Raw genomic sequence first — 14,739 nt, forward strand, 5'->3', positions numbered from 1 at the left:
TCACTCTGTGTCTGGCACAGAAACTTACAAATTGTTAACTTGCATTAACAACAGTAGCAGGGTAGAAAAGGAAAGATCCAGAAAGGAAGGCCTGCACCCCCCACTGGGAGCTGACTTCCTTTCACTTCAAACTGGAGCCCACTGGCAGTTTTCACTGGTTCTTGTGACTTTTGTTCGATCTGTGCGCTCAGGCGCACAGTTGTGTTCGACTCTTTGCGACTCCATGGACTGTAGCCCACCAGGCTCCTCCGTCCATGGGATTTCTCAAGCAAGAATACTGGAGTGGGTGGCCATTTCCTCTTCCAGGGGATCTTCCTGACCCAGTGATTTTTGTTCTATACCCTGGAGCAAAATTCACTGGTTACGCAATTTGGCCAATCACAGGAACAAGATGATTTTTCCAAGATTCTCTCAAGGAAGCATTCAGGAAACTTTGTTTCTCTCCAATAAGACACTTGCAGTAAGTGACTAGGGAAACAGTGTGGCTCATGTTATTCCATACATGAGCCAACTGGTTTTCTATACGGATTTGGTACTTCTTCTCCCAGGGTGGGGTCTCCAGGAGTGACTCTGAGACAAGGCTTTATGTCCAAGTGGGTGCTAGGGGTGATCTCAAGAGGAATGGAGACCTGAGACAGAAATGAAGGAGGGTACACCAATACAAGGTGAGCAAGTGAGATGCAATTGCCCTGGAGAACTTGGGGAGACGGTGTTGAACGTGGTCCAAAGTTATCCCATGGGAGGGGCAAGAAGCTGGGGACATATGTCCAACCCACTCCCACGGGTCATCAGTTCAGGGATGTACCCAGGAGTGTTAAGCCCTTGGCACTTCTAGCCTGCTCTGCGCATGCCTGTGCTTTAGTGGCCAGAGAAAGTCCTCCGGCAAAGGGAGCTGGAGTACCAGGCCACGTGTCACACAGATCCCCCCATTCACATGCCAGTCATTCATGAACAGCTCACATCCACCAGATAAGCACCAGCCCTTTTATGTACCCATCCGTAAACATCAACATGTTCACATGCCAGCTCACTCAGGAGATGCGATTCTGTGCCACTTGATGAGAGCCCTAGTCTACACTGAATCTGGCAACCAGGAAGTCTGCCAGGCTCCTGTGAACACAGGTGACGATTTCTCTTAGTGCCATCAGTGTATGTTACAAGAGCAGGGACTGGGCTGATTCGACTCACTCAGTCATTCAAGAAGAGAGGTGGCTCAGACTCGCTTTGCTTCACCAAGGGTAATCAGGGAGCGGCTCAGGAAGGTTTTAATTTAGCTGAAAGTACACATGGCAAAATCAAAGGTAATTTTTTCCCTCCTGTTGCAAGAGACCCAGTGACATCTGTGAGGTGGTTTGATCCACATCAAGGGGAGCTTTTGAAAAATGGAGATGGCAATTAATTGGACTTTAGAGGATGGTGACAGTTTCTTTTTTCTAATGTCCTGATAGGAAGGACATTGGCCACTTTTCTGCAGGGCCTCAAGACTGTAATCAGATGTCATGTCGGAATGTGACTCCAAGGTCTCAGGCGACACCAGATCTAACTATAGCGCCCCCAAACACAGGACGAGACAACCGGCTTGGCTGGCGGCGTCACATGAGAGTCAATGGGGCTTTCCCTCTTCAACAAGATGGGAAAACCCGAGTCGATGGAGCCTTCACTTTTTGACAGGACTGGAAAAACTCCCATTTGCAAAGAAGACTATGAGAGTTTTATAGAGGTGAATCAGCCTGTTCTGCACCAGCTTGAAAGCAATGCACACAATCTCCATCCCAATGATGATGTAAATGGAGAAGAACAAGAAGAAGTGAGGGTGTTCCAATACAATGTCCCCGAACCCAATGGTGGTCAGCGTGACAAAGCAGAAGTAGAAGGCATTTTCGAAGTTCAGCTGCTTCTCCCAGATGGGAAGGACGGCGGCCGCGCAGGAAATGTAGGCGAAGACCACGAGGGCGATGACGGGGAGGGGGATGTCCAGCCTCTCCACCTGCCGCCCCACCTCATCCAGGTTGCTGATGATGGAGCTCGAGAGCCTCCCGGACCCCAGCTCGGGACATGACGTGCTCCTCTCCATGGCCTGAGGGGGCACCTGGAGGGTGTTGTCTTTCTCCCGTGCCAGAAGTCTTTCGAACAGCTCCATGTTGCTGCTTGGGGCGGCGGGGGCAGGTTTGGGGCCCGGGAGCTCGGGGTCGTGGATGACCACGTTCTGGACGGCTTCGTCTGCGGGGAGGGAGTCGGGTCGTCTTTTGCAGGAGCGTCCAAAGCACCACTTGGGAAGGGGAGTGGGGAGGAAGGGGAGTCTTCGGAATTGATTGTAGGACGTGGATAAGACGGTGGCCAGGATGTCGCCCGTGTCCGTGAGGACCAGGAACATCAGCGGGATGCCAAAGAGAGCGTACAGCATGCACAGGTACTTGCCGAGCCTGGTGACGGGGTAGACGTGGCTGTAACCTGAAAAAGAAGACAGAGCCCCCAGGACGGTCGGTGGCTCCTCCCCCTCCCCAGCAAAAAAAAAAAAAAAAAAAACCTTTAAAGAGACCTTCTGCCATTTCCTTTCCTTGGCATGGCATTTTGCACCACATATTTTTAAAATATTCATCTTAAAACATTCATCAGCTTGTCTGATGTTAGGTCTGCTTTGGTTGGGGGAGAAGGAGGTGAAACCCAGTTTATCTTTAGGGTAAGGGACGACTCGTGTCCTTGGCAGGAGACAAGCCCACGTATGGGCGTGAGCTGACTGCCTTGCCTTTTGCCATCTCTGAGCGTCTGAAAGAGGACCTCCCAGCGCACATGGAGAAACGGGATGAGAGCAGGTGACAGGGTACGGTGGCTTTGCCAGCAAACCCATCACCTCCATCATCCTCCAAGAAGGCGTCGGTCCCTAAGAAGCCATGTCCATCCTTTCTGGGATGTCTGGGCCTCCATATAAGGTTTGTGTCTATATAAGAGGCAATTAGGTGCCAGTGGCATGTAAGCAGTGCACACGGTACTTGGGATGGCAGAAAGAGGGACAGTGAATAACATACCACTGCTGCCCTCAGAGCCAGTTGTTGTTGAGTGGGTCACCTGGCAGCCTCACTTCCAGTTCCAGCTCTACCATTTACTAGAAAGTGATGTGACTGCTCACATTTTCAGGTTTCTTATCTCTAAAGTGGGGCAGATCACCCCTGCTTTGCATACTGACAGCTGGAAGGATTGCAAGAGACCAGTGCCTCACATGCAGTAGGTGTGTCATGCCCGGGAGGTCGATGTCCTCATTCTAATAATAATAGCTGGCTTTTTGAGCACTTACTGGGGGCTGGGTATTAACCAGCCTTCATTGGTAGCTCTGGTGATCACCATCACAGAGGGGGAAACTGAGGCTCAGAGAAGTGAAGCGACTTAGCCAAGAGCATACGTGTGATAAACTGTGAAGTTGGGGGTCAGAGCATTGAAACCTGGCCTACAGTAGGTGCTCAATAAATGCCAATCCAGGATGGATGCCTGGAAATCCCATCCGGCTCCCAAGCCAGCTCCCTCCACTGGGTCAGGAGCACCAAGGGGGCCAGACACGCCGACCATCAGGAACAGGTGAGCCTAGCAAAGAGAGGGCTAGGTTGAGGTCTTCCTTCTCTTCACGAGCTGCCTCCTTCCGTCACCCCAGCCTCCTCTCTTGTCAACAGAGGCCCAGGAGCAGAGGGATGGCAAATCCCACAGCGCAAGTCACTGGATCTTCTGGAGTGGGCAAGCTCAGTGCCTTCCACAAAGAGGGAGAAGCTTCTGTATTTAATGCCTGTGTTTAATTTTTGATGTCCTAAAGGATGATTAATACAGAAAGCCCCAGCCCAATTATGTAAATTAATTGGAAGGCAACTGACAAGCTGGCTAAGCCCCAACCTCCTCCAGGGCCATGGCTTCCTATGCAAACTCTGGCCTCAGCATCTGCCCTCCAGGCACACGGGTGGTCAGGCTGCCCATCCTCACTGGGGTCCTGGGGGAGGCCCTCAGCAGGTCTCCTCAGTGTGCATCCCTCCCAGGGCACTCCACGCCACCCTGCTGCTTCCACAAGGTACCATTTAATGGCAGGAGCAGTGAACTCTACATTAGTATTGATATGGGATCCAACTTCGGTGAGCTTCTGGTTTAGTGGAGAAGGCAGATATGAATCAAATAACCACCCCAGTGAGTATGCTTCCCTGGTGGCTTAGAAGGTAAAGAATCTGTCTGTAGTGCAGGAGACCTGGGTTCAAACCTTGGGTTAGGAAGATCCCCTGGAGCAGGGCATGGCAATCCACTCCAGTATTCTTGCCTGGAGAATCCCCATGGACAGAAGAGCTTGGTGGGCTACAGTCCATGGGGTTGCAAAGAGTCAGATGCGACTGAGCAACTAAGCACAGTGAGTATGCAATTGCACGTGGTCATCAGTAACAAGTCATAAAAGAGGAAACCATGGCCACCCGATGCGAAGAGCTGACTCATTGGAAAAGATCCTGATGGGGGAAAGATTGAGGGCAAAAGGAGAAGGTGGGCAGAGGATGAGATGGTTAGAGAGCATCATCAACTCAACGGACATGAATGTGAGCAAACTCCAGGAGACAGTGAAGGACAGGGAGGCCTGGTGTACTGCAGTCCATGGGGTCGCAGAGTCAGACACAACTTAGCCAGTGAAAGTGAAAGTCACTCGGTCGTGTCTGACTCTTTCGGACCCCATGAACTATACAGTCCATGAAATTCTCCAGGCCAGAACACTGAAGTGGGTAGCCTTTCCCTTCTCCAGGGGATCTTCCCAACCCAGGGATCGAACCCAGGTCTCCCACATTGCAGGCAGATTCTTTACCAACTGAGCTATCAGGGAAGCCCAAGTGAGTGAACAACAACAAATTAGATTGGAACAAAGGCATCCAAGCTGTATTTGCATTTATTGAGGACCTACTCGGTGCCAGGCTTTTGTGGGCAGTATTGAGGGTACAGTGAGGAACGGGCAGAGGTCACGCCCTCTGGGAGCTCCTAGTCGAGAGGGAAGCAAAACCATGAATTCAGCTCCCTCAGTGTCCAGCAGGACCCAGCAGCACCAGGGTCAGGAGTGAGCTCTCCCTGGCTAAACACCGGGGTTGCTCAGTGCGGCCGGACTTGCTGAGGAAGCCCAGGGTTTCCGGTCTCTGCTCCCTGCAGGGGTCCAGCAGCTCGGCCCTCCCCTCGGGGAGAGGAGGTGGCAGAAGGGACCTCAGGACAGCGTTTCTTCCATACTTCAGTGACAATGACCGCCTAGGAGCATGGAGGAAGTGGGGGTGCGGTGGCGTCTCAGGGAGAAGGAGGGGGTAGGGAACAGAGGGGGCCCTGGATAGGAGGACCAACTGCCCCACATACCCAGGACTCAGGGTCTCCTGTTCTGGTAAAACCCTTAAGTGCTAAAGCAAGGGCAGCCTCGGGCACACCAGGGAGCTGCTCACTGGAGCCAGGGTGAGTGTGGAGGGTGCAGAGAGATTCTCCAGGGCAGGGAAGAGGAGAAAGGAGGGTGTCCAGAGCCCCTCGTGGGGACAGGAGTTCAGAGAGGCCATGGAGTCTTGAAGAGGTCCAGGCCCGGGTGTCAGCAAAGATTCCCATGTCCGAGCTTGTCACGGGCCCCACAGGGCCGGTAGTCCTTAAAAGATGTCAGCAGCAAGGCCCGTAAGCAGGGAGTCATCCCTTTTTCCAGATGTTGCATAAGTCCCCAGCTTTCGTGCACCCATAGGAAAATCAGGAAAAGCTCCCAGTGGAAGCCCCCCAGCCTCCAGGATGGGGTCCTAAGGTGAGATCTATGTAAAGAAAAGAATATCACATTTCTTACCAGATTTATGGAGTAAATGCCTTTTAGCGTCAGAATTCCCTGCATAGCAGAACCCCTAATGCCGGCAACCACCCCTATTACTGCAGGTCAATGGGCAAGGAACAGGAAAGTCAGGTGACTCGTCTGGGGCCCCCAGCCCACAGACAATAAGCATGTGCACCCCTCGCCCAAAGACCTCTGCCCCCCCACCCACATGCTGTCCTTGGCAAAGGTGGGTTCAGTGGATCATAAACAAAGTCATTGTGGCTGCCTCTGAGTGGAATATGATTACAATCCAGAGGACGGGCCACACAGCAGAGAGGCAAGTCTCAGAGCACAGGCCCCTGTGAAGGAAATGGATTGCCTCCCCAATTACTGAATGCTAGAACACATAATGGAAAAATCATATTATTTCTTATAATGCAGGCGTATATTCTAATTCCATCAGTCCACCTCACTTAGTCTGTGAGGATTTAACAGCCCATGCACTCTCAAATCCCAGGGGGCTGATCCATTTGGAAATGACTGGGGATTGATCAGCCTTGTACCTGCCCAGGGTCCCTACCTCGGCATCAAGGTCAGGTGCATTTCAGGTGACCCAGAGATCGGAACAGCAAGCAGCATTACCAGCAGGGCCATTATTGATTACAGGCAGTGCAGAAACTGCCCCAACATCCCCTTCCAGTAGTAATTACTGGATGGCCTGATGTCCTAATGGAGTTGGACATGAGTGGGAGCATCGTTTTCTTGGGATATAAACCAAGCTAATGCATTTCCATTAGATCAGTGGTTCATCGCCTGGACTACCATTAGAATCACCTGGAGGGCTCTGAAAAACACTGAGGCCTGGGCCTGTCCCCAGTAAGTCTCACTTGATTGGCGTGGGGCCCAGGCACGGCAGGGTGGGGGTGGGGACGTGTAAAAGATACCCTAGTGATTCCAATGTGCAGCCTGGCCTGAGAACACTTGTCCCAGGAGAGTGTTTCTCAAATGTCTTGTGCATCAAAATCACATGTAGAGCTGGTTACAACACAGTTCACTGGCCCCACATCCATAGCTTCTGACTCAGTACGTCTAGGATGGGGCCTGAGAAGTAATGTGTATTTCTAACATGTTCTCTGATGATAGTCATCCCACTGGTCCAGGGACCACGATTTGATAACCATTACATCACATCAGTGGTTCTCAACAGGGGGCAGTTTTGCTCCCTGAGGGATATCTGGCAACGTCTGGAGACATTCTGGGCTCTCATAACTGGTGGAGACAGTAGGGAAAAAGTTGGGTTTCCATGGTGGGGAGAGACCAGGGATACTTCTAAACATCCCACGATGAGTGCACAGAACAGCCCCCACCACAAAGAATCCTTTAGTTTAAGACATCAGTAGTGCCAAACCCAGAAAAAAAATGCTGCCTTAGACCAGTCCCCTTTGCTTCAGTAAACCCCACACTCTCAAGCCCCTTTGCTTCCAGTCTCTTTCTTGCATTTCTGATCCCCTGTAACTTTGCTCATTGAAAGCATCCCCTCGAGCTCTGGGGCCCCTGAAAAGGCCAGCTGTGTCCTGCTTCTTCCCTGCTGGAAACCACTTCCCTCGCTCCCAAAGTCCAAGGTCCCTCCCAAAAGGGACAGTCACAGAGCCTCCCTTGTAGAGCTGCTGCGAGAATTAAATAAAATCGTGCATATAAAACATGTTGACACCATGCCTGATGCTGGTACGTGCTCAGTAGCACAGCTATTAAGTTGCTGTTACTCTTTTAGCGATTAAACAACAACTACCCCACCTTCTGCCCCTTACCTGTCCCTGCCTGTATCAGCATTCAGGTGAATGAGAGCTGTTCTGAAAGAAGCCACACGGGGGCGCCCTTGGACACAAACACACGCCCATTTACGCAAGCACGTTACAGTAGACATTGGCTGTCCATCCAGCAGCCATTCCCCCCTCTTTCCCTGGCCTGCCGCTGCTCCCTCATCTGATTCAGCGATAGATCCAGTTAGTCTAAATCATCCCGGTAATCCAACCCGCTTTGCCAGGGACTGGCTTGGGGTGGGAGGCTTCTTGGAAGAAGTTTCCTTGCTGATTATGACAGCCGGCCCTTCCTCTGCCTGTGAGATGTGACTACGCCCAGGGTGGGAGTGGACCTTGGTGGTCATCTTGTGACCCACTGAGCCAGATGGAGAGAACCTGATGGTCAGTGTCAGAAGTGAGCTGCCCAGCAAGCGGCCTGAGAGCTGTCCCCCACTGGCCTTCTTCCTTGCGAGGGGACGCATTTTCCTTGCAGTTTAAGCCAGTTGGGTTGGGTTTTCCGTCAGTGGCAGCTGGCTCATATAGGCGCTTGTCACTGATCCTCACGCAGACCCTGAAGGCAGGTCTGGGAGGAGTTAGAGATTAGGGAACAAGACTCGGACAGGCTACATTGCTCACTGGAGGTCACATAGCTCTGACCCCAGGTGGCTGACCCCCAGAGTCCACAGTAGCCACTGTGCTCCACTTCCAGGATGAGTGCCCAGCCACGATCCTTGTGAGCCCAGGTTTACCCCCCGTCCCTGGATTGGTACTCTCTTGAATTGATGTCCTCCTGAATGAAAACGGGGCCCCAGTCCTTTGTGCTGACCAAAAGGGGCAGGGCTGAGCAATGGATCACACGCCTGGTGGGGAGGCTGAGCCAGGATCTCCTGACTCGTGGCTAGGAGCTACTCCACCGCCTCCACTACGGTGACCCCCGCCTCCAGCAGGGGAGGCTCCTGCCAACCATGGCTTGGCTGCTCTCACCCGGCTCTTCCTGCTGCTGCACCGCAGAGGGAAGCTTCTTGTCGTTCAGCCACTCAGTTGTGTCCGACTCTGTGACCCCATGGACTGCAGCACGCCAGGCTTCCCTGTCCCCCACCATCTCCCGGAGTTCACTCAAACTCAGGTCCATCGAGTTGGTGAAGCCATCCAACCATCTCATCCACTGTCATCCCCTTCTCCTCCTGCCCTCAATCTTTGCCAGCATCAGGGTCTTTTCCAATGAGTTGGTTCTTTGCATCAGGTGGCCAATGTATGGGCCCAGATTCTAGAAGGCCCTCTGACACTGGCCTAGGGAAACAGTGCTTGAATGCAAGACCAGCCCCGTCCCTCATAGCCCGCCAGCCTCGGTGGCCTCTTCCTCAGAGTTCTGCCCTGCTGTCTGGCTGGAAAGTTCTCTCAGCCTTCTTTGCCTGGTTAATCTCCACAGATCCTTCAGCTTCAATGTCACTTTCACTGACAAGCCTCTCCCTGCTCCCCACCCATCAGGACCACCCCCACATCCTGTTTCACCCACTTCCACAGTCCAAGCTTCTCCTCTGGGCTCATCTGCATGCTCAGCTATTCACTGTTCCTCCCTCCGCTAGACTCTGAGCCCCACTGGGGTGGGAGGCATCCACCTAGTTCAGTTCTGTGCTGGGCACAGAGAAAGTCAGGTCTGAGCAGAAGCAGTGGGGTCTCAGGTTAAGGCCCAGACAGCCTGAACCCAGACACACATGAGCTGTGTCACCTTGCAAACAGGGTGGACCTGCCCTGCCTCACTTTCCCCATCCAGAGAGCGGGACGAACATCAGCAGCTACCTCAGGGTTGCTGCGAGGGTTCAACAGGCTAATCATGGCAAAAAACTTAGAATGGAGCCTGGTCAGTCATAAATACACGTGTGTTAGCCAGTGCGGTGGCTGCTGTTGCAGTCATAGGTGTTCAGTATGTGTCAATTAAGGAAAGAAGGAAAGAGGGGAAGAAGGGAGGCAGCAAAGGCTATCTCCACGGCCCAGATCCAGTGTCTTCTGTCACCCAGGAAAATGAAAAGTAAAAGTGCTACTTGCTCAGACGTGTTTGACTCGTTGCAACCACACGGACTGTAGCCTGCCAGGCCCCTCTGTCCATGGAGTTCTCCAGGCAAGAATCCTGGAGTGGGTAGCCATTCCCTGAGCCCACCCTTTGTGCAGCCATCAAGAGGAGAGTCAGTGGCTTTGAGGGTCAACAAGGCCATCTTTAAACATGCAAGTGGTCACTGTGGGGTGGGGGCAGGTCTGTCCTCACACCCTCTCCTCTGCTGGGGCTCTGGGAGGGACATCCCCGGGACAAGGACTCACATGGAAGTCTCTCCCTTGCTCCGAGGCTGGAGACACGTATACAGCAAGTGCAGGGAACAGGGTGAGGCCAGCTCCTTCCTCTCTGCAAGCCCCTTCCTTCCGGGCACTGTCATCCACTCCAGTTGGACACAGGAATCCGAGGGTTCCCTGCATCCCAGGCACAGCCAGGCCCTCCCAGGGGCTCCCTGAGCAGCGGGAGGCAGAGTCCCCACGGCACTCCCACAGACCTGCAAACCAGCAGCCTCCTTTGGGGAAGGAGCACTGGACTTGGAGTCTCAGTGGTTGTCACGGGCACCAGCTCCACTCTCTGCGTGACCTTGGCCCCCGACATCCGCTCTCTGGGTTCGGGCTCCCTGACCTGATTCCCTGTGGGTCTTAAAGGAGGTGGCTTAGCACAGCCCCTGCAGGCAGCTGTTAGCTCTCTTTAGCCCCGTAGCTCCCCCTCCTCCTCCTCAGTCTCATGGCTAGTGCTCCGGTCCTGCTCTGGCACACCGTCCTCCCTCTCCACGATGAGCCCTCCTCGAGCACCTTCCTCCATTCCTTCAGAGTCAGCTGCCATCATTGTGCCAGTGACTCTGAAACCCCAAGGCTGGAGTGGCTGTGCTCTCACGTTACCCTGAGCACATCACACTGACCACATTTGGTTGCCCCCGAGTCCAAGAACCTGGGCAGACAGGTACATGGCAGGTTATGTTTTGTACGAGAGCACTCACCCGGAGACAAAGAAGAAGCTGAAATGCAGCCTGCACCTTGCTTACTGGGACCTCCGCATGGGGCTGCCCCCACCCGAAGGAAAGGTTGTGGTGCTTGTTTAGTCGCTAAGTCATGTCAGACTCTTGTGACCCCCTGGACTGTAGCCCACCAGGCTCCTCTGTCCATGGGATTCTCCAGGCAAGAATACTGGAGTGGGTTGCCATTTCCTTCTTGAGGGGATCTTCCCGACCCAGGGTTTGAACCTAGGTCTCCAGCATTACAGATTCTCTACCATCTGAGCCACCAGGGAAGCCCGAACTAGAAGGGTATGCTTTCCTGATTCGCACAAATGGGCCAGTGGCAGCCCCACTCATGCCATCTTTCTGAGCACAGGGTAGGCACTCCACACCCATTTCTTGCACTAAATGAAGTAAACATTTCAGCATCCCTACCAAGGGTTTCCCCCACCCCCCACCCCTGCTTTCTCTTTGCAGATCTGCCCTTGCCCTTGGACTTACCCACTGTGCTGATGACCGTGCAGCAGAAAAAGAGTGAGCTGAGGAAGGACCAGTCTGCAGAACTGCTAAACCACTGGGGCTTCACCTTCTGCAGCAGCTTCTCGAGGTCCCGCTTCCGGCCTTCCTCAACTCCAGAGAGACAGGACCCGTGTGAGAGAGAAGGTCCCACCCTCTAAAACAGGTCCCGCCCAGGTGAAAGGGTGTCTTCCCCCCGGGACCACGCCCCCTGCCTTGTGGCCCTCATCAACAGCAGATGGGGGCTCTCGGAGCCCTTTGCTCGACGTCTCTGCAGTTTAGGTCCTGCTCCAGCAGCTGCGGAGGTCAGGTGCCCACGTAAACCTGCATGATGAGTACCCGAGAGAGATGCCCACCAGCCTGAGGTCAGTCATGGAAGTGCCCTGGGGGCTTTCTGAACATTCTTAGCCTTGCAAAGGGGCTTACTAACTTCTGTTCTGTCTCTTTTACCGGCGTCTTAAGAACTGAAAGGAAAAGCCTTTCATGAAATGCGAGGAGTTGCATGATTGCAAACCATCCCCACTCCCGGAGACCATTAAGCCTGATGGAGCATGGGGATTAGGCTGGCATCATCTGCCTGAGAATGTCTGGGAAGCCTGGGTGGAGGCCAGCTTGGGGGCCCTGGTTTCTCAAGGAGGTTCCCAAATGGTTCCTTTGGCCCAGCACTCAGGGGATTTGGGGATCCCAGAAACTGCCTGCCAACTGGCAGTGTTATAAGAGATCACACAGCCAGGCACACAGCAGAAAACCCTTATCTTTGTGAAATATTACACAATTCCTTAATTTTATGAAAGAAAATCCATCCTTATTTGAATGGGCACTAAACTGGAAGTCCGGGCACCTGCAGTCTAGACCCAGCTCTGCCCTTGACTAGTTCCTGTAGCTGTGGACATGAGGCTTCTTTCTGAGCCTCAGTTTCCCCATCGGGGAGGAAGCATGACAAGGAGAAAAGTTCTGGCTTAGGAATCTCAATGCCTCGGATTGAATCCCTGGCTCCATTTTCTCATGGGTAACCTTGGGCAAGTTGTTTTACTCCCAGTGCCTCAGTTTCCTGATCTGTAAAAGGGGGACAACTCATACCTCATAGGATTGGTGGGAGGATTAAGTGAGAGAGTGCATGAAAAACAGTTGGCACAGGAGCTGCATGAATCCAGCACTTCCCAAGCATTTTCTCCAGTGAAAATCAGGGAATGGACCAGCTCTGTTCCCCGTACCATTCTGTGCATCAGAATCACCCAGGAAACTTCTTAAAAATAAGATTCCCAGCCCAGCCCTGGAGACCCTGCTTCAGTGGGTTTGGGGAAGAGCCTGGGAATGTGTATTTGAGACAAGCTCCTTCGATGATTCTGATGTGTGGCCAGGTTTGGAAAGCCCTGAACTTGTTGATAGTTTGGATCCAGTGATGGCACAGTGTCTGATGGCATCTCATGGGTCATCTGAGTGGGCTTGTGTCTGGCCCAGATGCAGAGAGAAGGACTCTCCACAGAGGAAGGACTCTGCCACCTGTGAGCAGCCTCTGGTCTGCCCCCACTGAAGGGACCTCCTGCAGGTCAGAGGCATCATTAACAGCCTGGCTGAGGACCTGTCGTTACCACGGGACCCTGTTCTTCCCCTGAACTTTACAGTCTGTGTTTCCTTTGTCTTTTCTTCACTGTCTATTATTTTATCTTGTTCTGTTGAATACATCTTTGCAAGTTTTAGGGGACAGAACAGAATAGAAATAATGGACAAATACCAGTGAAAAGCGATAAGGATAAAGTGCCCTGTGCCTTCCAAGAGGCTTCATGTCCATTATCTCATCTGCTTCCCACAGGGTCCCTGGGATTGGCAGACCTGAGATTGTGGGCCTTCTCCCTGTCAGACTGAGACCTAGAGAGGGTAATTACTCTGCCGCAGATCACACAGCGAACTGGGAGAGCAGCTGGCCTGGAACCAGGACCCAAGCTCCTCTCAGGACCCTTCTTATCTCCCCTGAGTTGGACCACAAAAGAAAAAAAAAAGCGTTTGGAAACAGAAAGTAGAAGACCAGAGGGGCAGGCTGGGGCCTATCCAATTTGGATGGTTCCTTGAATTCTAGTCCCTGTAAACTGAATCAGGGGTGGGGCAGGCAATTCTGAGGACCAGCCTAGGAACCTCTGGCTCCAGATCTAGCCAGCCATCCATGCCAACCCACCTCCTCAAATCTCCAGCAATTGGGCCTCCATGGAGCATGACGATCTGGGTGGGGCTGGAGCTGAGGCAAAGTGGAGGGAACACCTACTGGGTGCTCAGCGCTTTTCCTACGTTCTTTATAGCAACCCTGAGAGGCCGCCCACTCTTCTCCCCCATTTTACAGAAGGGAAAAGCGAGACCCAGAGAGAAGTCACTTGCCTAAGTTTGCCCAGGGATGGGGAGGAGGAAGGCAGAGGGCTCCCAGATGAGGCCTCCCCAAACCCGCTCTTCTCTGGGGGCTGCTTCCACCAACAGAGAAAAGGCCTGCCCACCAGGTGAGCCACCTACCTGTGCTGTTACATTTCAGGATGCCACAGAGCTTCTCCAAGAACTCCTCAAACTCCGGGTCCTCTGCCCTCAGGTCCTGGCTGCCCTCGATGGCTGAGAAGACCGCAGCACCCACCAGCGCGTAGGTCACCAGGGAGCAGAGAAAACAGAGACGAGGGAAGAGCTTCTCCAGGGCCTCCCAGTAGCACCTCTTTGCCTGGGGAAGCCCCGCAGCCTCCATCCTCCCCGCAGTGGGCAGGACATGAAATGCTGGAGAGGCCGGAGTCCAGAGCCCGGAGGAGGTTCGGGGGGCGGGGTGGGTGGAGGGAAGCGCCCTGAGAATGGCCCGGCTCCAGCGTTAAGTGGTTGGTGCCAGGGTTTCCCCCCTGAGGACTCAGGAAGCAGCCGGCACTCACAGCATTCAGTTCCTACGAGTTTCTCGGATAGCGCACCCCCCTCCCCGACCCACCCCTACTCAGTGCCCCAAATTGCTATTGATCCACCCGGCCAGTGCGCGCCCAGCAGCCTGGCTAGTCCTGGAGCTGCCCTTCAGACGCTTTGGAAAGACTGTCTGGTGGTTGCTTTGTGCTTTGGCCTTTCCCATTCCGAAGCTGCACTTTTGACTTCCAGGTACCTACTGTGACTTTTGCTTTTTAGCCAAGTGGTGGTCCTTCCTGGGTATGTGTGGTTCCCTGACTCTTGGACAGGTCGAAATAATCGTAATTAGTGCGGCCAGAGCTCCATGGTTTACAAAGGGCCTTCTTCATCCTGTGCGGCTCTAATTGTTGGTCCCACTTCTTTCTTCCTCAGTAGCATACCCCCAGCCTTGCCTTGGCCTCAGGTGGGCGGAGCATACTTCCCTGCGTCTTAGGGTTGGACTAAGCCACGTGACTTGCTCCATCCAATCAAATGTTAGCAGGTATGATGTAAGCAAGCGCCTGAACTGTGAATGTGAAGTGCAACTTGCTGCCCTGTCCCCTGTCTCTGCTAGGAGGGTAAAAACGTGCCCCAGATGGCAGACGTGGAGATGTGTGTGCCTTTAGATCCCCCTTCACGAAAGGATTCTCTGTGCAGCTCCACTGAGCATGGTTCCTGACGGCCTCCAGCTGTTCCTTCCTTTGGGGTTTGCCTCAGCTTTCAGGCCGTGTTC

At 53.4% G+C, this 14,739-nt stretch overlaps 1 protein-coding gene across 1 annotated transcript; it reads right to left on the reverse strand.

The window, feature by feature from the left end:
- Positions 1-544: 544 nt before the first annotated feature.
- KCNK18 (potassium two pore domain channel subfamily K member 18) lies at positions 545-14,449 on the reverse strand. The gene is made up of 3 exons (XM_081568957.1): positions 13,611-14,449; positions 11,097-11,225; positions 545-2,451 (listed from the first exon to the last, which is right to left on the reverse strand). The coding sequence occupies exons 1-3, from the start codon at positions 13,828-13,830 to the stop codon at positions 1,658-1,660; spliced, it is 1,143 nt and encodes a 380-aa protein (XP_081425083.1). The 5' UTR covers positions 13,831-14,449; the 3' UTR covers positions 545-1,657.
- Between the last annotated feature and the right edge of the window lie 290 nt (positions 14,450-14,739).

The sequence above is a fragment of the Giraffa tippelskirchi genome, chromosome 2 (genome assembly GCF_054371585.1).
Source record: "Giraffa tippelskirchi isolate mGirTip1 chromosome 2, T2T-mGirTip1v1.2.pri, whole genome shotgun sequence".
Taxonomy (NCBI): Eukaryota; Metazoa; Chordata; class Mammalia; order Artiodactyla; family Giraffidae; genus Giraffa; species Giraffa tippelskirchi.

Excerpts from the sequence above, each read along its gene's own strand:
- KCNK18 (XM_081568957.1), bottom strand. The coding sequence starts at position 13,830 with ATGGAGGCTGCGGGGCTTCCCCAGGCAAAGAGGTGCTACTGGGAGGCC. Across the intron at positions 11,226-13,610 it reads CCTGAAATGTAACAGCACAG|TTGAGGAAGGCCGGAAGCGG; the intron begins GTAGGTGGCTCA and ends GTCTCTCTGGAG. Across the intron at positions 2,452-11,096 it reads CACGGTCATCAGCACAGTGG|GTTACAGCCACGTCTACCCC; the intron begins GTAAGTCCAAGG and ends CTTCTTTTTCAG.